Consider the following 23,119-nt stretch of genomic DNA (forward strand, 5'->3'; position numbering starts at 1 on the left):
AAACTAAATATTAAAAGCAAAAACGACAAACTGCCACTGCTGGCACCTGATCGGGACTCCAGCCTCCACCAACGTGGAGATAAGTTCTTGTTGTCTGAGCCCCAGGCAGCGGCGTCTGTTACAGCAGCTGAGCTGACCGACACAGGCCCAACCCCCAGACCTGGCCTCTGCTCCCCGCCCCAGCCTACTCCCGCCACTCCCCCAACAAAGTCAAAACGAGGGTATCAAGTGACACACTCATTAACGTCCAGTCCTCTTCCCACCACCTGCCCAGGCGCTCCTCCCAGACACACACACTCCTGATTCCCAGGGTCCACATGCAGTTTACACACCAAGAAACCATGTCCCAGAAAGGTCGAGACCTTCCCCTGGCTGAGGCAGGGCTGGGAGCAGAAGGCGAGCACTGACCTCACTCAGCCAGTCTGCGACTCGAAGGTCCTTCAACAGGACGGTCAAATGGTCAAACAGGGGGTCTGGTCAGACAATGGACCACCCTGAGGAGGTGTCATCGCACAGCCCGAGCCCCCACCCATGGGAGGAACCCAGTGTGATGCTGGAGGGAAAAATCCATCCTTCAACATCCCACTGTGAAAAAGCTCAAACGAGGGGCCGAAAAAGACTGAGATGGTAACGTGGGGGAGGGGGGCACCCAGGGACCGCTGTCGGCTCGAGCCTGTGCTCCTAAGGTGAGTGGCGAGTTCAGGGGCTCGTGTGACAGCCTGCGTGCCAGCAGACAAGTGCACGCCACGCGCCACGATGGGTTTCACTACTCCACAAGTTTTTAAGTCATAAAAATGTATTTATGTTCTTTGACACAGTAATCGCTCTTCTGGGGTTCCGTACCGAGGAAACGGAACGTGGTCCAGGATTTCCGCACCAGAAGACTGACGGCAGTGGGGAGGCCAGCGAGGCCGCACGCTGCCCACAGGAGCCGCCTCCACCCACGGTGGGAAGTGCGGTGAATTCTAGCGCCAACCGCCCATGACGGAATCTCGAACCATCAGCTAATAACTGGGAAGGATTTTTAACTAAGCTGATGTCATTAATATTTCCTTAATATTAACAAGCAAATAAGACTAGGATAAAATTTAAAACGGCGTGCTCTCCAGGGAGCACCATAAAACACAGTTTCAATTTTGTTCCTAACATTTTACTGCATGTTTCAAATTTTCTGTAGTCAACCTGTGCTGCTTTCCAACCAGAAACAGTTTTAAATACGACGTGGAAAGTCCTCACCTTCTGTTGCTGCCCTCACTGCACTCACGGTCACTACCGTTCCTCCCCAGACACCGAGTGAAGACGCAGCCTCGAAGCTTCCAGGTGGCCGAGCCACGCACGTGACAAGCTGCGGGCTGGCTCGAGGCTCCACAGCCTGACCCAGATAGCAGAGGCGACATCCCACCGGGCAGTGGACAGCACTGCTGCAGCCCCTCCCTGACCAGCCCTGGGATCTGGGGACCTTTGGAGCACCCCGGCTGAGTCATGAGGTCCATCGTTTGTCACCAGGCACGTCTTCCCTGAAGGACGTCCAGTAAATGCCCAGGGAGGACACACCCGAGATCAGAGCAGACGGGCTGCACCCTTGCAGAGGCCACACTGGGGGGGGGAGGGCACCCAAGCCTCTGTGTGGGGAGAGAATAAATGGGGGGACTCCAGGGGAGCGAGGGGGAGGCGTGCAGACCTCCTGGCACGAGCTGTCCAGGCAGAGGGAGGCGGGGCTCGGGCAGTGAGGGGCCCTGCTGACCACAGAGAAGTGGGGGTCAGAGTCGGGGAGGAGGTGGTGGGGGAGGCCTGGGGGTCCATGGCCGAGGGGGACCCCTGTTCACAGGCTCCTTCAGCCTTCAGGGAGCAGGGCCCAGAGGTGAGGGAGGCGGAGCTGGGCCAGGTGGATGAGGAAGTGCTAAGTGACCTTCCTGAGGTCACACACTGGGAAGCAGCAGAACGGAAATTCGAACTCTGGGTGCATCTAAGGCAGCCCTGTCTGCACCACACGGGGTTAGAGAAAGCCGCTATTCAGAACCGGCTCCACAAAGGACGCCTTCAAACCCTGCGTCCAGGCAGCCAACACATGCCAGTCACCACGTGGCCTGTCCCAGCGGCCCCACCTCGAGGCCAGACCTCTGGGGCCGCGGGCGCCCAGACGCTGCCTCCCGGCTCCTTAGCGGCCTGGGTGGCAGGGGCTCCCCGCCCTGAGCTCACGAGTCAGACGTTTTTCCTTAGCAGGTCATTCTCGCCAACTCCCCGCTCCCCACAGACAGGAGCGGAAAGGCGGTGAACGCTTCCCCTCAGCAAAAGGCGGGTTCAGGAGAAAACGACCTCTGCGTGACTGGTTTGTCTTCTCACAGTGAGGCTTCTTGACGACGTTATACAGATGTTGCTCAGATTATCGTGTCATATTCCTCTGGTAATACGACACCAACATTTTCTGGATGATGGGATAAGACCAAAATAACTGCCGTGCAAACAAGGCGTTGCTAGAACCCATCAAGCAAAGGTCTGGTCAGTGGCACAGGAGCCCGGGAACCACCTGGCAGCTCAGGACGCCGACCACAGCGGCCGCCGTTCTCCTCCCTGGGCGAGGTGGGCCTTCCCCGCTGTTGGCACGGCCAGCCCGGGACACAGCCTCAGCCCCACAGGCCAGGAAGCCACGTTTCAGTTCCTGCACCCTACAGAACTCTTCTGTTTAGAAGCAGAGGAGAGGACGAAAGAGCTCTAGAGATATGTCGCACAACAACGTGAATGTTGACACTTCTGAACTACGCACAAGACACGGTTAAGATGCACCTGTTGGAACAACCACCGTCCGGAACACGGACAACACGCCATGCTGGTGAGGACGTGGGGCGCAGGAGCTCTAGTGTGTCGCCGGGGGGAACGCAGAATGGCGCAGACACTTTGTAAGACAGTTTGGTGTTTTCTTACAAAACTAAACATACTTTGACCATACGATCCAGCAGTCATGCTCATCAGTATTTACCCAAAGGAGTTGAGAACTTCCATCCACACAAAACCTGCACGTGGATGTTGATAGCAGCTTATTGATAGCTGCCCAAACTTGGAAGTAACCAAGATGTCCTTCAGTAGACAAATGGACAAATAAACTGTGGTCCATCCAGACAACGGAATATCACTCAGCACTAAAAAGAAATGAGCTATCAAGCCATGAAAAGACAGACCTGGAAGAATCTTAAATGCCTATGACCAAGTGAAAGAAGCCTGTCTGAAAAGGCCACATGCTGTGTGATTGCAACTATGTGGCATCCTGGAAAAGGCAACACTATGGAGACAGTGAAAAGGATCAGTGGTTGCCAGGGGTTAGGGGCAAGGAAGAGATGAACAGGGGGTGCACAGAAGATTTTTGGGGCAATGAAATTACTCTGAATGATACTATAAGGGTGAATACATGCCATTATACATTTGTCCAAACCCACAGAATGTGCAACAGCAAGAGTGACCCCAATGTAAACCATGGACTCTGGGTGACGATGACGTGTCATTATAGGTTCATTCATTTAACAAATGTACCATCTGGTGGGGATGTCGATAGTGGGAGAGGCTGTCAGAGGGGGCAGGGGCTGTATGGGAATCGCTGTACCTTCTTTTCAATTTTGCTGTGCATCTAAAACTGCTCTAAAAAGTAAAATCTTAAAAAGAATCATAAAAAAAGGTTAAGATGGTAAATTTTATATCTGTGTGTTTTTTTTTTTTACCACAATTGACAAAAGAAGCTGTCTTAGGAATGCGGTGGACGTGGGTGTCATATCTGCTCAGCGGTCTTACTGGTCTAAGCTGCTTGTACGACAACAGTTATCACTTCCCTACCGCCCAGGATTGAAGCAGTAGTTATTCTGAATAAACATTACAGCTAATAAAAAAAGGAATTGCATGATTTAGAATATGTAAGAATCATCATGTTTGTGGGCACAAATGTTTAGCAGGACTACAAGCAGCTGGTACTTTCGTGTGACAAATTGTGTTTTAAGTATTTCCACAAAAATATTGAATCAAGTCATACACTTCACGCATCTCTATAAAACTACAACATGAATGAAGACAACCCAGAATTCATATAATGTGTGCCTATAACGAGGACCTTGACAACAAAATGGTTGATGCACGATTATCATCTCCATCAGTCACTGCACGAGAAAACGTGAAATGTTCTCAAGTCTTACAGATCTTAAATGAAAGAAACTGAGATTTTTCCCAAATTTAAAAACAATCCTAAAAATGTGTATGACATTATCAATAATAATTTGTGAGGCTGAAAAAAAAGATTTTCTAAATAGCCATAAAGTAAAATTTTGTCGCCTATTTTACAGAAAAGACTGAGGAGATTATCTTTAAGGTTTCTCTACAGAAAATATTGCAAAATTTTTATTTGAGAAGGCAATCAAAGTGTTTGCAGTTAGAAAATATTGGGGAAAAAGCATGATAGAATCACGCCAAGCAGACAAAATGATGAGTCTAATTAATGATTTTTCTAGATTTTGCGATGCTGTTGGTATTTAAACATTTATCACTTATTTTGATTTCTATTCTCATTCTAAATACATATACACATTCATAGCTTAAAATAAAAAAGGAGATGAGCATAAGAGAGTAGAGCAGAGAAGGGTATACATACCAGGCTATGCTTTATGCAACAAAAAAGAGTAATGAATACACACACATATTCCTATTTTTACAAAAAGAAACACAGGAAGGATAAGCCAAAAAATGAACTAAATTGGGTGTACAAGGAATCGAAGGCATATAAGCAGGAATCTTTGCATTCATTTATTTATTTTGGTTAGGAAGACTGGCCCTGAGCTAACACCTGTGCCAATCTTCCTCTATTTGTTATACGTGGGACGCCACCACCGTGCAGCTTGATGAGCGGCGAGTAGGTCCATGCCCAGGATCCAAACCCACAAACCCCAGGCTGCTAAAGTGGAGCACGTGAACCTGAGCACTATGCCTGCGGGCCAGCCTCTAGTTTTTATTTTTGAATCATGTTAATGTTTTACACAACCCATAAACAAAATAAAATAAAATAAACCAGGATGGGAAAATATCCCCAAACTGGATGCAAATAGAAATAAACAACCCACTGACTGCTCCATCGACAGCATAACCATGACGATGACGACAGAGAATCCGACTGAACTCCTGAAGCCGCACTCCAGCTGAACCAGCACAGAACACGGTCCAGGGACAAGGACTCAAGAAGACCCGAGCTGTGGGCATGCGGCGGGTTCAGTTCCTACAGCAGCAGCTCTCAAACTCTCGTCTGCGGTCTGCATCTTACAGCTCAGGAGTGACAAGCCAGTGGCCCCGGGACCAGACGTGCAGCGCGGAGAAAGGAGCAGAGGAGCCCTGTGCTCTCCAGCTGGATCTTGGGCATGGAGCACGAGCATGAACCCCAGAGGAAAAAGGACACGCATAGCTCCTCACGCCCAGAACGATGCACACCCAGCCCCGGACCTTGTTTCCAAACACCGTCTCCTTCAGAAGGAAGCCAGGCTCCCTGGAGGGATGGCCAGTTCCAGGCTGGAACCAGGAGCGTGCCTGCTGATCCTGGGAGCTACTGTGCCAGGAGATGCTCAAAAACTGATGGGAAAATGTCAAAAGCCCATGAGGCTCTCGCCAGCCAAACGTGGGCGAATGTAGTCTCAAAATGAATACTGTCAGAAATGGATGTTAATAAACTCAAGTTTTAGGGGCTGGCCTGGTGGCATAGTGGTTAAATTCGTGTGCTCCACTTTGGCTGCCTGAGGTTCCAGGGTTCGGATCCTGGGTAGGGACCTATACACGCTCATCAAACCACGCTGTGACGACATCCCACATAAGTAGAGGAAGATTGACAAAGATGTTAGCTCAAGGCCAATATTCCTCACATACACACACAAAAAAGTAAAAAAAAAAGTCATAAAATAAAATAAATAAAATACAGTTTTAGAAAATCCCCCACTCCATGTTGGTAGCACCTTTTTTTCACAGGGAGCAGACCAGGAACAGCCCCTCCTACCGCATAAAATGCCAATAACACTGGTGAAAGGAAGGATAGAAACAGAGAACTGCCTCTGTAGCCCCATACAGCAATGCTCAAGTCCCAGAAACCATCTGTGCAGGAGGGAGGGCATGCGACCGCAGCGCCACCAACGCCCTGACCGCGATGCCCAGATCTGCCAAACGCCCCGAGGTGGAGGCGAAGCCATTGGATGGCACTGGCATGGAGCAGGTGTCTTCAGATAATGGGATTCTGAAAAAATACTATAAACAAGAGCATGGTTTGGCAAAGGGGAGGTTGTAGGCGCCTTGGCGGAGAGTTCAGGCTTTGGCGCCACCTCTGGCCAGCCGCGGGCCAGGTGAGACCTGAGCGGGCCACACCCTGGGAGCCCGGTTCTGAAGGTCCGAGAATAGCCATGTCAGATGCTGGCACAAAGCTGCCTCGATTCCTGCCCCCGGGCTCTCTCTGTGTGCTGGGCTCCAGGTGTTGCTAACTGTGCGGAGCGGCTAATAGAAACCTTGGGAGTTGAGAGAGGGCATACGACTCCCCGTCCTCATCTTCCTTCAAATAAGTACAAAACTTGGAAATCGCTACTGATAAATTTTTGTTAGAACAAAACACCATCTAACGAAGTGCAAATACAAAAACTGAGGGTCAGGGGCTGAAACTGGGCAGATCCCAAGGTGCCTCTCCCAAGGCCCCCCACCCTTCGAGCCGCTCTGATGACTCCGAGCTCAGCGCTCCCTGTGAGTCTGTTCCTGCCCCCCCACACTGTTCCCCACCCTGAGCTGATTCAGACACATCGAGACAAACCTTCTGTACACTCAACATCCCCCACCCTCCACCCCTGATTCCACTGACAGAAGAATCTCGCCCCACGCAGAATCACGAGGGCGGGACAGAGCCAAGAGCAGACTCACATCAGTCACTCTGGGGAGCAAACGGCCGCATGTGAAACTCGTCCTGCCTTCAGAGCCGGGCCCCACATCTGACCTCCACTTGGTGATGGAGTGTAGCCATGCAGGCCCAGCTCTGGGCAGCCTGGGTGGCGTGGTGCGCAGGGACGGTGGACTCAGTGTCCTCAGTAGCTCACTCCTCCCCATCCACACACCTAGCTCAGAGAGCAGGGCAGGGGTCACAGGCAGGGCGGCCAGCAGGCTGCCCCATCACACGAGGGCCCATCCATGGCTGGCCGGCCACACGTGTTCTGCCATACAACAAGGCGGAGGCAACTGGCAAAGCCCAGTGAGATCTGGAGACCCCAGGGGTCCCAGGGACCCTTACAGGGAGCCCGAGAGCAAACCATGTCCCAGATACTGATCAGATGGCATTCGCCCGCTCACTTGCACGAGGGTAGAGGGGGCTGTCCACCACACTTAGGAAGATCTGCATAACTCAGCGAGCCGACGTTTCCCTGGTCACCGCCGTGCAGTGTTCCAAAGCAGGCGTGAGTAACAAACGCAGTCAGCGCAAGACAGACAGACAGACTTTAATCCAGGAGCAGGAAACCGCATGACGCGGTGTCAGAACCCACGTTGCAACCAACCTTTGAGAAACAACCCTGTCGAGTTTTAGAGAAGCACCAAAGAACATCACCCCCATTGTCTGAAAATGCTGGTAAAATACCCCAAGCTTTTCTGAATGCTGGATTTTCCTCGTAAACTTCAACAAAAATGTGCTACAGCGGACTGATGCCGAGCAGAGAGGGGAATTCGGTCGTCCTCCCCAAGCCAGACACTCACAAGGTGTGCAAAAGTGCTGCCATCTCCCACTCAATTTTTAAATTTTATTTTGGAGAATAGTCATTTTTCATCTCAGAGGCCCTATTTATGTTTACATGTAATGGGTTGATAATTTTTGAATGAATTAATAAATATTTCTCATTTTAAATTTCAAATATAGCAAATGCTGGTAGACAAAGCCCACAAGTCCCGAAGCCCTTTGGGGCCCTCAGAGACCTTTATGAGGGTGAGGGGATCCTGAGACGGCTGGCTGAGCCGCCAGACGGGGCGCACAGGGCTCGGCAGCAGGAGTCAAGCAGGGAGAGGACAGAGGTCTGTAGAGATGCGCATTGAGGGCCCCGGTCTGGTCTGCGCCATTGATGCTCAGCCTCCCCTCGTACCAGCACCTCCTCCCTAATTTCTCTGCACTTCCAGGGAGCCCAACGTGGGGTCCATTCTAGGACCAAACGCTTTCAGGTGAGTTACACGTGCAAAACTGGCCTCCACCGTAATGACAGTGTGAAACGCAACTTTGTATCCAGACCTATTAAGACACAAGGAGAAGAAGCCAGGAAAGTAAAGGAGATGGAGGAGGAGGAAGGGCCTTGCAGGAGCAAAAGGAGCCGGTGGAGAGAGGAGGTGTCCTGAGGAGTGGACACACGGCCCTCCACTGCCGTCGTCAGGGTCGGCTGCCCAAGGCTGCTCAGTATTTGGCTCCCTGCTGACAACCCGATGTGTGGACGCCACTCTGAAGGGGACAGCCCAGAGCCCAGCGGGAAGGTGCCATTTTCTGAGCTGCAGTGACCAACCACACGGGACCTGGTGTCCGAGTCACTTCCTTTTCCAATGGAGTGACACCTCTCCCGAGGACGGCGGGAGGGGCAGGTACCAGCTCTCGAGAGGCCACCGTGAGCCTCTCTGCCCAACGCTGCCTCCAGTGGCGTCGTGCAGCAGCCTGCGATCAGCCAGCTGGGAGGATCCACATGAGGGAAATCGGCCACAGACCAAGGTTTGGTCTTTCTCCAGAGGGCAGGATGTTGAACACTTCCAGCACACACCGCTCACATCACAAAACCAGTCACTCGGAATCCTTAGTTAATGTCATAGTCACAAAATGATGGGTTACAGACTCCATACAAGTTCATCCTCCTTACTGGCCAGGGTCAGTAAAGCAGCCTCAGACGTCCTGCCTTCTGTTTAGAGCACACAGTCAGAAGGCAGCTTGAAAGATGCAATTTACCACGCCTGTCCCACATAGCCGCTGGGGCAGCCCCGAGCCCCCGTGCACGACCGCGCCTCGTGATGACCCGCACAGGGTCCCTCTCCCCAGACAGCACCAGAGCGGGAAAGAGGCACCAGGACAGACGGAGCAAGTGGGAGCCGCCACTGAGGTTGTAAAATGGAATTGAGCCGTTCCCAGCAGGTCTGGGGCGTGTCTGTTGCGAGCGGTAGTGCAGACAGATGCTTGGGCCCCTTCCTGGGCAGCCGTGCCGTCCAACTGAGAAATTCACTTGGAACCATCAGGGCTGTTTTAACATCCCTGCTTAACAGAGCCATGAAGCGCAAGGGAGCCAAACAGGCTGACAAAGAAAGCCGCCCCGTCCCATGGTGGGGGGGACACCAGCCAGAACTGAGCCGCTGCCGGTCCTGGCACCACACTGAGCTTGCTCCTGCCTTGGTCACCTCTCCTCAAAGCAAGGAAGAAGCTCCATGTGTCTCACAGAGCTCTGAGGACGAGGGGACAGGCGGGAGAGCCTGTGTCCTGGGGCTGGGTGGTGGGCATTTCTGGGCCTGTGAGCACGGAGCTGCCTGCCCCCCGACTACTCCGCACCCAGGTCTGGTGAGGCTTTGGGGGCATTTTTGAGAAAAGGACAAAATGGGAATGCATGCTGGATACCCCCATCTGGCCATAAAGCTGAGGACGGCAGAGGAGCCCGCCCTGTGGTCCCCTCCCCCTCCAGCGCCCCCGATCCTGCCTTCATCCATCAGAGCCCAGGCTACAGCACCACCCATCTCCTGGCACCCCCTTGCCCCCCGCAGGGCCACCAGGAGCAGGTCCACACCCACAGCCCAGACTGCACAGGACCCACCTCAAGGGACCCACCTCACCAGGGAACCGCTCACCTCCTGTTCGGCTGCAGGGGGAGCGGGTCAGGGCAGAGGCCCCTGCCTTACCCTCCCACGGGCTCCAGGCCCGCTTCCCACCTCTGACCCTCCGGCACCTCCCCTGCCGGGCTGGGGTCTCCACCTCATCACTCCCCAGGACCAGCCTGAAAGAGCTCCTGGTGGCCAAAGCTGGACGGATGTGAGCAACAGAATAAATACAGTCCTCCTGGATTATATGAAATTACCATCCACGGGTCCATACTGATACGAATAAATGAATCAACGGAAGAGTCAAGGCCCCGGGCACAGGAATTCTAGATACTGCATGCAGACACCCCCTCAGCAGGTGCACACCTCCTCCCCCTGTGTGGGCTGTGCACTGACGTCCCTCCTGAGAGCGCAGGATGGAGGCAAGAGAGCCCTGGGGCAGGCACGCGGCAGGTGCCTCACAGGTGACCAAGTCACAGCGACAGGTCGAGGTGAGAGCAGGCTGACCTGACGTGACGTGGGCGAGGGCCCTTCACCTCCGGGGTCTCCTCCCTGAAACCCACCACCCCCGTCTAACCACGAGAGAAACATCAGAGCACCCCAAGCTGAGGGGCACCCCGCAAAACCCCTGACCAGCGCACCCCAAACCATCGAGGCCCCGAAACACAGGGATGTCTGAAAAACGGCCACAGCCCAGAGGAGCAAGGGAGACGCGACGACCGCCCTCCCGCAGATCCTGGGTGGGACCTGGGACAGAAAGAGGACAGCAGGAGGAGCCGTGAAATCCAAACACAGCACTGCGTTAGCTCACGGCAACGAGCGACGTCGGCCCAGGAACCGTACCCGATGTGCACACCAGCCTGGGGCACCAATCGCGGGGCTATGGCATCCTGCACCCTCTTCTCAATTCTTCCGCAAATCCAACTCCTCTAAAAAAATGAAGTCTATTAAACACACACACACACACATCCTGCTGCCAAAGCGCCCATGGGCCCACCCCACTCCACCTTCTCGACCCTCCAGTCCAGCGAGCGGGCCAAGAACCAGCCGCCCTGAGAATCACCCACTGGCCGGCAGGAAGACGAGCCACAGCCCGTTCTTGGACGTCTCTGCCCCTCGGCCTCTGGCCCGTGGAGATGCGGGGCCCTGGGACGAGTCCACAGACGCCGGGGAGGCCCTTCCAGCAGCAGTTCTCCTGCATAACGTGGCCCTGGGGGAGCCTGGTCCAGACGGCATCCAGGAAAACGCAGCAGCAGGAACACACTGTCCACCACGTGCCCTCCCAAGGCCGTGGTCGGAGGAGACCAACACCGGCAAAGTCGCCACCACAGAGACGTGGGAGGGGCAGCGCCACGCGGGAAGCTGGACGGCAGGCGGCCCAGGGTCAGTGGGAGACCAGGCAGGGCTGCCCGTGAAAGGCAGCGGGTGCCCACGGCACAGGCTCTGGGCCTCTAGGAAGACCTCTGTCCTCACGCAGAGCCGCTGGTGGAATGAGGGCTCAGGCGGGCAGGGGGGGTCGGGGGGGCGGCGGCTGGCCTCCTCCACGTAGCGAGACCCCCAGCGCCCGAGGCAGGATGCTCCCAGGGCACCTGGACCAGCCACCGCGGGGGATCCCACGACACGTCCACCGGCTCTGAGGTGCCTACAGGCCGGGGTGGGCAGACCACCAGGTGTCACTCAGGGGCCGAGGAACGCCTCCTGGGGAAGACAAACCGAGAAAAAGTGCCTCGGTGCAAACAGCCACGGAAGGCCAAAGACAACACTGATAAGGAGATTCTGTGTGGAACGGCCCCCACGTGACCTCGTTCCGGGTCTATCCCACTCCCAGCTCTGACTGCAGGACAAGCAGCTGCTTCATTTACCTAGTCCTCGCAGTGACGGGGAGCCACATCCGTGGGCACCACTCCATTTATGTGGGGACAGTGCTGTGACCGAGGTCACACGGCTGGCAAGGGGCAGAGTGGGGACCTTGCATCGTGGCAGAGAGCCCCACTCTACCACGCACGAGCTGTGTGATTTGGGGAAATTACTTGACCTCTCTGTGCCTCAGGTGCTGTTGTGTCCACAGAATGAGACAACAGAGCATCCTCCATAGGGCATCGTGAGGATTAAACACCTTCACACACAGGAAGCCTTGGAGCCCTAAAAGTGCTCGATAACGTGGGTAATTACTCATATCACGGGGCCTCTTGCCACAATCAATAACCTCAAGAAACGGGGTGATTTTCTACGTTGGAAACAAGAGCAGGACATTTGTTCTGAAAAACAACCTTCAGGGCCCAAAAGAGAGCTCTTGGAAATTTAGAGACAGGGCAACAAACTTAACGGGCGGTTTGGACAAGAAAAATGGAAGGTATCTCCCAGAAAATAAAAGGGAAGAAGATGAGAGTCCAGTCCAGGGTCCCAACAAACGGTCAGTGGAGCTCTAGAAAGGTACCAGAGGGAATAATCCACCCAGAAATAATGGAATACAGGGCCCCCTGCCCCCCGAAGGTCACGGCTCCACTGGAAGTTCCAGCAGAGCAGACGAGAGGCCCCACACCAAGCCACGTCGGCACGAAACCTGAAAACACAGAGAGATGAAGCAAAGATCCTAAACACGTCCAGGAGGAAAGAACGCACATGAAGATCGCAGCGGCTCCGGCTTCTCAATCAGCCTGGAAACTGGAAGACAGCGGCGCCCTCTCTCGAAATGCTCACGGAGAAATGTGCTAACGCAGGATTTGAGCCCCAGCTAAACTGTCATCAAATGCAGAGCTGGAGGAAAAGCACTTTCAGACCAGATCTCAAAACCCTGACCGCCCACGGCCCCTTCTCAGAGCATCTCTGGAGGATGAACCAGGTGGAGATCAAGTTCAGAAAGGGGGTGGTGAAGGCAGGGGGAGAAGCAAAGTGGGGGTTCCCGGGCTGCCTGCATCGAGGGAGGGCTGCCCCCCAGCAGAAAGATGTGGGCAAATTTGAGACAGGACTTCCAGAAAACTCAACAAAGACAAGTACTAACTACAAGAAACACGGAAAGTCATACAAGAAAGGAAATGCAATGCTAGTGGCCAGTGAATATTCACGTGGTCCACCAACATGTAAACAGCCAATGACTGAACAATAACAGGACACAAGCTGATGGGGGCAGAGGTAGGGAAGGCTGAACTGACACAGCTCAGAGACAGAGGGGAGCAAGTAACACGCCAAAAGGAAAGTCTAGAGACAGCAGCATAAATGCGTTATCGAGAAATCTGGAAACAAATGGCAAGAAGAATCCGCTAAGAGTTGAAAGTGAGCTCCTCTGGGGCGGGGAGGGGGCCACACCTATGTTCTCTTTTTAAACCACACGGGACTATTTGACACCTTAAAATGCAAATATGTAAAACCCCACATTAAATTCAAAATAAGAAAATGATGTACCATGCCAACTGTACACACAAGCATTTTGCAATAACACTGTGTTCTCCCGAGCAGGACAGGACACCAGGCCTAGACTTTCCACGCTCCACACGACCTCATTCGATTCTTCCAACAGTCACGTTTCACAGAAGAGTAAACAGAGGCACGGAGTCACAGGGCTGTCCGGGGCCAGGTGACCGGGGCAGCCCTGGGGGCGCTGACCACCTGCTGTCCATCCTGGGCCGTTCCCCACGTGCACATGCGGCCACTCCATCTCGTGGCAAATCGAATCTTTTAAAACTTCCCACAGAAGAGACATTAAAAAGCAAACTTCAGAAAGACCAGACAGATTCACGCCACCAAATTACACAAAATAGAAAGTCAGGGCCTCCGCAGCCACCGGCACCGCTGTGCAGTCTCTCGTTCACCCAGTAACTTATCACGGCCCAAGACGAAGCTGAAACAGCCCCGTCTGTCAGACCGCCGTCACAGCACCACCGACACAACGGCCGAGAAAGCACTTGTTACTCATCAGCCTGACGCTCTCGCCTCTGCGGATTTTGAACCTCGCTCGGGAAACCGCAGACCCACTGGCTCGCGGATTGGCTGCCTGGGCTGGGTCGGCCTGGAGGCCTCAGAGACAGGGAAGGGAAGAGAAGCCAGTCATAAATGAGGTGCCCTACTCTACGTATTTAGGATAATCCTAAAAATAAACCGCCATATCCAAACACACCGGCAGGGGCTTTGCGCTGCTGTCTCCTGTATGAATAATGACTTACTACCAAGAACACTCTGAATGTTGGATGAGCAGTTGGCTCAGATGGCTTATTTTGGACAAAACTTTTCCTACCTCTCCCAAAAGGCACAAACATTTATGGAGGGCCTGCTTTGTGCCAGGACCCTGGGGTGGGGGCTGGGGACCCCCTGGGAGCATGAGACGCCCACCCAAACTTTATGGGGTGGTGGCTGTGAGAGTAGTGGCCTTAAGTGCTGTTCACCCTACAAGAGTAGAGGGAACAGCACATGCAAAGGGCCAGTGGCAGCAGGAATTAAGCAAGAAGGGGCCAGCCCCGCCTGGCCCACAGCCCCCAAACTTCGTCTTTCCCCAAGAGCAAGGACGGTAAGCACAGAAAGGAAACTCTCCGTTCCTTGGATGTAAACACTAAAGAGACATCACACCTGGAACAAAGGCTTCTCCTCCATGGACTGGGCAGCGGCCATTCAGGGGCGTCCCCCTTGCCCCAGGAGAGGCCCCCGCTCAGTATGTCCTCACAACAGCTCTAAGCCAGTAAAGGAAGCAGGTGCTACCCATGTCCGCGCATCCTCAGAGAGCGCGGAGCCGGACCCCATGGCACCCGCCGACTGGAGCTTCAGGAAGGACGTGCCCCCGCAGGTTAGACCTCATGGGCTCTGCTCTGTTCTGGGTGATCAGAAATACCCGGCGGGGGAGACGCAGCCCTCGTCCCAACAGCGTTAGAAGGAACAAGACGGGGTCGGGGGACGGGACGGGGAGCTTCTGAAACGTGGAGTCTCTGCTGGGCTCATAGACAACCCTGATGGGTCCCCGCCACGTCAACGGCCAGCGGAAGGTGGCATCCACCGGGAGCGTCTGTCTGCACAGCCTGGGGCTCTCGGCTGCTCCGTGTGACTGAGTGATTAACGCAGTCGGCCGATGGAAAACGGAGACAGAGCGGGCAGCCCTGGAGGTGACGTCTGGAAGCTTAGTTTGGAACCTGGAGTTGGGCAGACGGCACACAACTCCTTACGTAACTGTCAGCAGCTCTGAACTTTGTGAAGGCGCCTGGTCGGCGGCTGATGCAGCGAAGACAGGAATGTGGTGAATCCACGTGGACTTGACCAGGACACGGACGGAGGTGAAACACAGCCACAGCCCCGCCTGGCGGCACCAACACAGAAGGAGGTTGTTTTTTGGGGGGGGTCACTCCTCCAACCTGCTCCCGTTCATGGCTCTGCCTAAATCCAGCTGAGGCCCGGAGGCCCGGAAGCCACTGGCAGAGCGGTCAGGGGCCCACAGACTAGAGCTCCCTGGCCGCATTCTGCGCTCTGAGGGTTCACATCAGAGATGCACCAGCCGCGCGTGACCACACGAGAGAAAGAGGCCGAGATGTCCCAGGCACCCCGAAGAAGCATGACACAGCTGGTTTCTGCTCACGGGCAGGCACACGCGCGAGCCGACACCCCACTCCCTTCCCTTCCCACGCACCCATCAGCACATCCTCGATTTTATAATTCAAGATCTAAGAAAAGCACGTCACCCCCGTGACCCGGGCTGGCTGCACGGAGCGGCCCGTATGCAACGGTTCCTTCTGCTCTGGGGGGAGGGACGCGCTCTGCACGGAAGGGCCTCCCCGCCACCCCAGCACCGTCCACCCGAGGGGGAACCAGCCGCCCAGCTCCCGCCAGCCTGTGGGGGGGCTGTCTACTGTTGTTTCTGTTTTTTACAAAAACACCTTGCAAAATGGACGTCAGAAAAGCACCCATATTCCCACATCCCCGCCAACGCCATGCAGCCCCGGGAGCATTCGAGTCTACCTCCAACCATCTCAGAGCAGAAAACCGGGTGCCGCGCAGGGCCACGCTCATCACCAACATCTGAGGAGCCGGATGGAGCGGCTGGCACGTCAACCCTGGCTGTGCCACCCGGACTCCGACATGACGCTGGCGTCAATGTGAAAACGAAGCCCAGACTGGCAGAGGCTCGCAGAAACGGGGCAGCTCTGCGGGGCTCAGCGCAGGAGACAGGTGCTGGCCGCCGCTGGCCTCAGGACCCGGGTCTCCAGACGTCCCCATTGTGGTCCCATCCATCCCCCACTTGCAGCAATGCAGAATGAAAAGCAAGCAACGCGCACACACACATTTGTGCCGGCAACGGCAGACTCATAGCTTCCCCACGCAAGGGCACCCGCTGAGGACGATTCCCCACGCACAGCCCCCGAGGACGGGGTCAGATGCAAACGGGATTATTTCCCTGAGCCCACCGCCCGCGCAGGCCTCGGTCACATACCGTCCGTTCTTGGGGCATACATTTCCTTCCTGCACCCCCTGCGTCAGCCGCATCGCTCGCCGGGCATGTTCCTCTACAGCTTGTTTTTCTAAAAATCTGTCACCCCTCGGAAATGAGAGCCTGTCACTGCCCTTTCCAGGGCACGGCTCGGAGCTGTGGCAGCTGCATCTCTGCCGGCGGCCGGCGGCAACGGCACATCTGTGCTGGGAACATCTGTGCAGCGCGGAGGCTGGGGCCAGGCCGCTACACGAGACCCGAGACACGGCCGCACAGCACTGGCCGCTGGAGCACCCGGCTTGCAGGCCACCGCCAGCCCCTCGCACAGACCCGCACGGAGCGATGCGCATTACTCACCGGGCTTTCTTCTCCTGCCTCCTCAGCACAGAATTCTTTCTGCTCTATGGAGCAGTGGGCGTGAAAGGAGGCATTTTCCTCCCCTTTAATGCGCCGATGCTGCCCTCTGCTCCCCTGGACCCCCGACAATAGGCAGGGTGGGCTCAGCCGCGAGGAGCAGATATTTAAAGGACGGCTGGCCGGCCCGACCCCCGCCTCTCACATCCCTGCCTCCTCATGTCTCCAGGCCCGGGTGGTACCCGGCTCCCCTGGGAAGCTGGAGCCGGCAGCTGAGGCACCGACTAAAACCCGGCCTGGATATCAGGGAGCTGACGTCACGTGAAGACAAACATCTCTGCATCCAGACGGTCCTGGGAGGACGCGGTCCTGGGAGGACGCGGGGCAGCAGCCAAAACAAGGGTGGCTCAGCCTCGTGGCCTTTCAAATGCAGCGGCCATGGGAGCCAGGCCCACTGGGTGGAATGTAGAGATGCAGCAGCTGCCGGAGCTCAAGGGACCTCCAACCTGCGTCCATGGAGGCCGAGAATGGGCCAAACACAAAAGCTCAAGGATGCCCAAGCCCTGGTTCCGTGGCCGGAAGAGGAGGGGAGGAGAGAAGCCATGGGCCAAAAGCTGGCCAAACCAAACTTGGGGCAGCCCAGTGGCATAGCGTTTAGTTCGCATGCTCTGCTTTGGCGGCCCAGGGTTCAGAGGTTCGGATCCCTGGTGCAGACCTACACATCGCTCACGAAGCACGCTGTGGTGGCATCCCACAAACAAAATAGAGGAGGATTGGCACAGATGTTAGTTCAGGGCTAATCTTCCTTAAAAAAAAAAGCTGGCCAAACCCTAGGTCAGGTGGCCTGTGATGCTGTGGCTACTCTAGGGGGTAGTGGGCACCGGGAGGGGCAGAAACAGGGAAGGCTCCACACACGAGAGGCGAGAATCAGGGGCTTGGAATCGCACATGCTCCAGCTAAACGCAGGAGGTGCCCCTGCTGATCTGATGCAGGACTTCACGCACCACCTGTGTGATGCCCGGCTGCAGCCAGAGCAGACCCAGAGCTGCCAACGGACAGTTTGACCCTCCTGCTCCCACCCTGTGCCCCCCCAAACCCAGGCACCCCGTCCTCATCAGCTGACTGAGTGTCCCACCCCATTTCCCTCCAGTTCCAAAAAGCACAGGAAGGATGGCTCAGCCCCAGCCAGGGAGCTCGGCCAACTTACCTGGAATTGCCGGGCACACTGACCCCACACGGCCAGGCTTCATGCTGGGGCACAGGAAGGTCGGGAAGCTTCTACCCCCACCATCCAACAAACACTCCTACTGCGATCAATACGCCAGTCAACGTGCCACGGGGGCAGAGGTCTGAGAGAGGCGAGAGCCCCCTGGCTCCACCCACCCCCCTGACTCTGATGGGCCATAAGCAGGCATCAGCCATAAATCTATGCTTATCCGTGTTCACGGCAGACTCTGGGCCGAAGTCGTGGGTTTGAATTCCGGCTCCTTCAGTAGCTTGCCGTGTGGCCTAAAGCCGCTTTGGAGCTTCCACCACCTGGCAGCTGACGGCATGTGAGAGCATTTCATAAAATGTGAAACTCGTAAATATGACACTTAGAGGGGCCGTTGGAGGAGAGGGCCCCCAAGTCTCCTTTACTGGAAACGAAGATTGGTGACTGGATGGTTTGGTGCTCGCAGCCAACAAGCTAAGGACGCTTTACGTTTCTGATTAGCCGAGCAAAATCAAAATCGTAGTATTTCAAGACATGTGAAAAACACGTCAAATGTAAATTTCGGTGTCCATAAACAACGTTTCATCGCCGTAGCTCATTGGTTTACATCCCGTCTGCGGCCACCTGCACACCACAATGGCAGCGGAGCAAGAGACCAAATGGCCCACAGAGCCCGAAATATTTACTATCTGGGCCTTTACAGGAAAAGTTTGCAGACCCCCGAGTAAGACCATAAAATCACAAAATAACTGAACCACCACATCGACACTGGGCTTCAACGGGGAATGCAAATTGCCCCAAGTCCAACGTAAAAATTCCTGTATGATTGGCTCTTAGCACAACCGCTGTCCTTCAGCCAGTTTCTCTTTTCCAATCCATTCCAAAACACCCAGGTTTGCAGAATTCTAGAAAACCCAGGCGGAACTGGCAGATTGCTAATTTTATTGGAAGCCTATTTTAGGTAGAAAACTAGCTTTTCCGGTTTGTTGCAAATAATCTGAGACAAAGCTGAATGAACTGAATTTTTAATAAAACAACAGGCATACCTATAAATACCGGGAAATAACGAGTGTCAAGATGTTCGGAAGGATTCCGTGGTAACCGGCCCAGCGCGCCCGGAGGATGCTCCTGACGGCCTCGGCTTCCCAAGCCCAGACTCCCTGCTCCACCTGTCAGTCAACCAAGATCCCGCGTGCCCCGCACTGCGTTTGAACACCTACTGGGGGCACCTGATTCACCAGCTGGGCGGGCGCGGGCGAGCTGGCCTTACTGTGCACTTAGCAGGTTCCAGGAGCCCTTCCAAACCCTGTCAGCGCACACACGGCCCCCACGAGGTGACTATTACCACAGATCCCCAACTACAGAGGGGGAAACTGAGGCACGGGTAGCTGCACCCACCTGTCCCACAGCGGGCTTATCACTGAGCCAAGGTTTGGACCCAGCAGCATGACGGCACCCACTTGAACCTTCAGCCCGCCACCTCCTATGGTCTTATGAACACACGTGCCCTGTTGCCACCACAGCCGCATGGAGCCAACACCTGGCTTCCCTGTGTGGGTCCCACCCACCGAGATGCGCCCCAGCTAAGGCCCCCTCCCTGCCCAGCTCTGCATCTGGGCTGTCGTCCAGTGTGTCTAGGGAGTACACAAAGCTTCAGAGTCAGAGGACAGGCAGCCCCAGGCCCAGCAGGTGGGGCGTGGGCGAGGCGGGCACCGGGGGGCAATAGGGCGGGGGCTGGGCCTCCTGCTGTGGCCCACATGGGCCCCTTTCTGCCCCCACAGCCCCTGAGAGGGGTGTCCCTTCCTCTCCCACCTACTTTGGTCCCTGTGACCCATGGCTGTCCCCTCCAGCCCTGACCCAACCCCCCAACCCCCACTTTAGGGTCACCGCTCCTCTGACTTCTAGACAAGGGACCCAGGAGAGGCCAGCTGCCCCTCAGCCCTCCCCGCCCCCCAGGCTGGCACGCGTCTGGTCACCATGAGTCCAGGCACCTGCCTGTAACTTCTCAGGCTGTGAAAACGTTCTTTCCCCAGAGATGGGGTGGAAACGGTCTGGGGCCTGGCTTCAGGGATGAGAGCAGACGGCCTGTTGCCCCTCCACCAGCAATGACTGGTAGGAAGGGGGCTTCAAAAGCCCCAAAAGCCCAGGGCTCCTGACAGGCAAGGAAGCCTGTCCCAGCCCACAGGGCTGCACAGGGGACGCAGCTTCAGACAAGGGCAGTGGTCAAGCCATCCTCCCGGCCAACCCCAGGCCCCATCAGACCTGCGGGTAAGGCTGGAGAGGGTCCCATTTCTTGGGTCTTGATCCCGGTGCAATCTACCCCCGACCCCAGAGGGTCCTGCCTGGGTGTGGGGCTCGGCCCGAGAACCCACCACTAGGGCCACCCTGGGTGACAAGGGTGACAAGAAGGCAGCATGCAGGGTGTGCATGGGATGTCTCTCCCAAGGTAGCAGGCTGGAGTGGGGGGCCAGTCCCACAGCCCACCAGCCCAGCGACCTCAAGGGACACCGCCGTCTTTTAAGGCAGGTCCACTGCCTCTAGGATCCCCAGGTTTGCATTTTCTCCGCAGACGCTAAGGACCGAGAGGGTTCGGACATCAGGATGGACCTGGCTCTGCCCCCAGCTCAATCCTGGTGCCAACACTACAGCCCTCCTCCAGCACCCCTTTCCCAGGCGGGCACCCCAAGTCTCCACCACAGGCCACAGGGAGGCCGATGGGGCCTGACCCAGGGCGAGAGTCAGCTGGTGGGGCCACTCTGTCTCATTGAGTTCCCCTGCCCAGGCCCGTGGCCATCCCCCAAGGGTCCCTGAAGAGCACGTGGGCTGGAACAGCAGAAACACCTCATCCAATTCCACGTGACCAGTCCTGCCATCCAGCAAGACTCCTCCTCCTCCTCCAGGAAGCCCTCTAGGGGCCAACACAGAGGGGCCGGGTGTCATAGTCCTGCTCTCATGGCCAGGGGTTGGGGGCCGTCCACCACCCACCAGCAGGGGCCACCCCGAGTGACAGAAATGTCTTCCGCCCTGTAAGTGCCACCAACTGTCCTTGAAGACATTAGATAACAGGTTGCTCTGCAGGAAATCTGGTCCTCAGCATTTTCACAAACACTATTTTATTTATAATCCTATTATTCCCTTTCTATAGGTAAAAGGCAGTCACCAAATGGGTCCATCATTTGCTTAAGGATGATGAAGATGCTGTTCTGGGGGCAGAGCCGTGACCGCAGCCTGGATACCTGCCTGACTTCCACCCACTCACACGCAGGTGGCCACCCCACCCCTCCCAGGCAGCCCTGCAGGGGGCTTGCTCCAGCTGTCAGTCACCTCCCAGCCCATGGCCCCCAAGGCTGAGCGCTGAGGCCAAAGTCAGGTCTCTGGGAAGGGCCCCGGCGGAGGAGGGGGCCAGCAGGAATGGCTCTTCCCAGCATGGCCAATGGAGGTCTGGTCACATGGGCGGGTATGTGGCTGGACGTAAAGGACAAGTGGCCATCAGAGGGGACTCACAGGGCAGTGGACGGCAGGAATTGGGCAGCAGGACCCCAGCATCCTTGGGAGAAGGTGCCTGACCTAGGGGGTCCACAGGCAGGGCGAAGGGCTCAGCTACGGTTAGCTCACTGCAGGAGGGTGACAGAAGTGCCACCCAGACCTGCAACCTGTCCCACGAGGGGCTGGCCAAGGGGGTGCCCCTGACACCAGCACCGGCCACAGCACAAACTACAGCCCACAGGCCGCCTCGCCCCCTGCCCCCAAACCTCTTGTGGGGCCTGGGATGAATCCACACCCTGTCCGATCCAGGGCACCTCCCCTCAGAGCTCCTCAGGGGATCTCGCCCCAGACACGGCTCTGAGGGCGCCAGGCTCCCAATAATCCCGCACAGCCTCCACCACAAAGTGTCACACGAGGGCCTGTAGAGACCCTGCCCAGAGAGCATCTCCTAGGGACAGACCCCACCCCAGGACCACCCCCACCTCTCCCACAAAGAGACCAGGCAGTCGGACCCGAACATAGCCAGGTGCAGTGGGTTCAATGGTGGCCCCAGAGACATCCTCGCCCTAAACCCCAGAACCTGCAGATGTGACCTTATTTGGAAAAGGGGCTTTAGAGATGTTACGGATCTGGAGATCGTCTTGGATTACCTGAGTGGCCCTAAATCCAAAGATGGGCATCCTTACAAGAAGAGGAGAGGCACACAGATGCAGAGGGAAGTTGCCACATGACGATGGAGGCAGAGACTGGGACGAAGTGTCTACAAGCCAGGGATGGCCGTGCACCACGGAAGCCGAAGGAGGGCCATTGCGCACCCTCCGTCAGAGCCTTCCAGGGCACCGACCCTCCGTCTCCATCTTGGACTTCGGGCCTCCGGACGGAGGGGTCAGTGTTGTTTTGAGCTCGTGGCACTTCATGGCGGGAGCCCCAGGAAACTGACACACCCATCAACACACACACCGAGGCGTCTGGAGGGGCTGCAGACTCCCGCCTACTGCCAAGTCCTCCCTGCTCGTCCCCAGGCCTCCGCCTCATCTGGCTCAGGGGGCTGCGAGGACAAGGTGGCCCCAACAGAGCCCCAGAACAGGCCGTCCTGTGGGGCACGCTCAATGCCCCTAGCCCAGAAGGGGCTCAGCCACCCGCTGGCCCTGCGCCTTCCACAGCCTCCTGTCTGGGGTCCGGGACGGTGACAGGGAAGGAGAGGAGAGGGTTGCTGAAAGGGATCCTCCCACAGCGCCCAGGTGGGCCCGTTACTCTCACTAGAGTGACCATGTGGGGGCTGGCAGGGGACTGGCCTCACCCCCTCACCAGGTGGCACCTGAATTAAAGGGACTGAGATGCTGTTTGTCACATAATTATCTGCTTTCCAGGAGCTGTGGCACAGACCTGTGTGCCGTGCATTATTGACATCCCTGCCACCCCCAAGTGAGGCTTTTGCTGCATCTTACAGGTAAAGTGGCCCACCTGTAAGTCCCCGGCCTGAGGGACACAGCACAGAGACCCGGGTTTGCTGCATCTTGGACCCAAAAGCTTTGGCCACTCAAGCACTCAAGACCAAGACAGGAGACATGTCCAGCCAGACACTCAGGCCAACACCATCCTGGACACAGATGTACATTCCAGATGGATCAAACAACAAAATTCAAGAAATGAAATACTCCTACCATTTAGGGTAGCCAGAAAGGAAAATATTAACTGATTTGAATGGACAAAAATCAAATATTAACATTTCCATGTGACCAGAGGCACGACAAGGCCCGTGACAGAGGAAGAGCCTGGGGGAAAATAGCTGCATAGCGCGCTGGTGCTGAACGAAGAACCGGTCCAGCGTGAGAATGGGCGCAGCCATGAATGGA

At 56.0% G+C, this 23,119-nt stretch overlaps 1 protein-coding gene across 5 annotated transcripts in view; it reads right to left on the minus strand.

Moving 5' to 3' along the window:
- Positions 1 to 23,119, minus strand: part of PRKCZ (protein kinase C zeta) — a 112,034-nt gene that overhangs the window by 74,052 nt on the left and 14,863 nt on the right. The window contains exon 1 of one of the 5 annotated variants that reach the window (XM_070611122.1): positions 16,568 to 17,200. The exons of 1 other annotated variant lie outside the window; for it this stretch is intronic. Coding sequence is in view for 2 of the 4 variants with exons in the window: in XM_070611120.1 (XP_070467221.1) it covers positions 16,214 to 16,235 (22 nt within the window). In the remaining 2 variants the exon portion in view is untranslated. 3 more of the 5 variants (XM_070611120.1, XM_070611121.1, XM_070611124.1) reach the window with 3 other exon arrangements.

This window comes from Equus przewalskii, chromosome 2 (genome assembly GCF_037783145.1).
Source record: "Equus przewalskii isolate Varuska chromosome 2, EquPr2, whole genome shotgun sequence".
Lineage (NCBI taxonomy): Eukaryota > Metazoa > Chordata > Mammalia > Perissodactyla > Equidae > Equus > Equus przewalskii.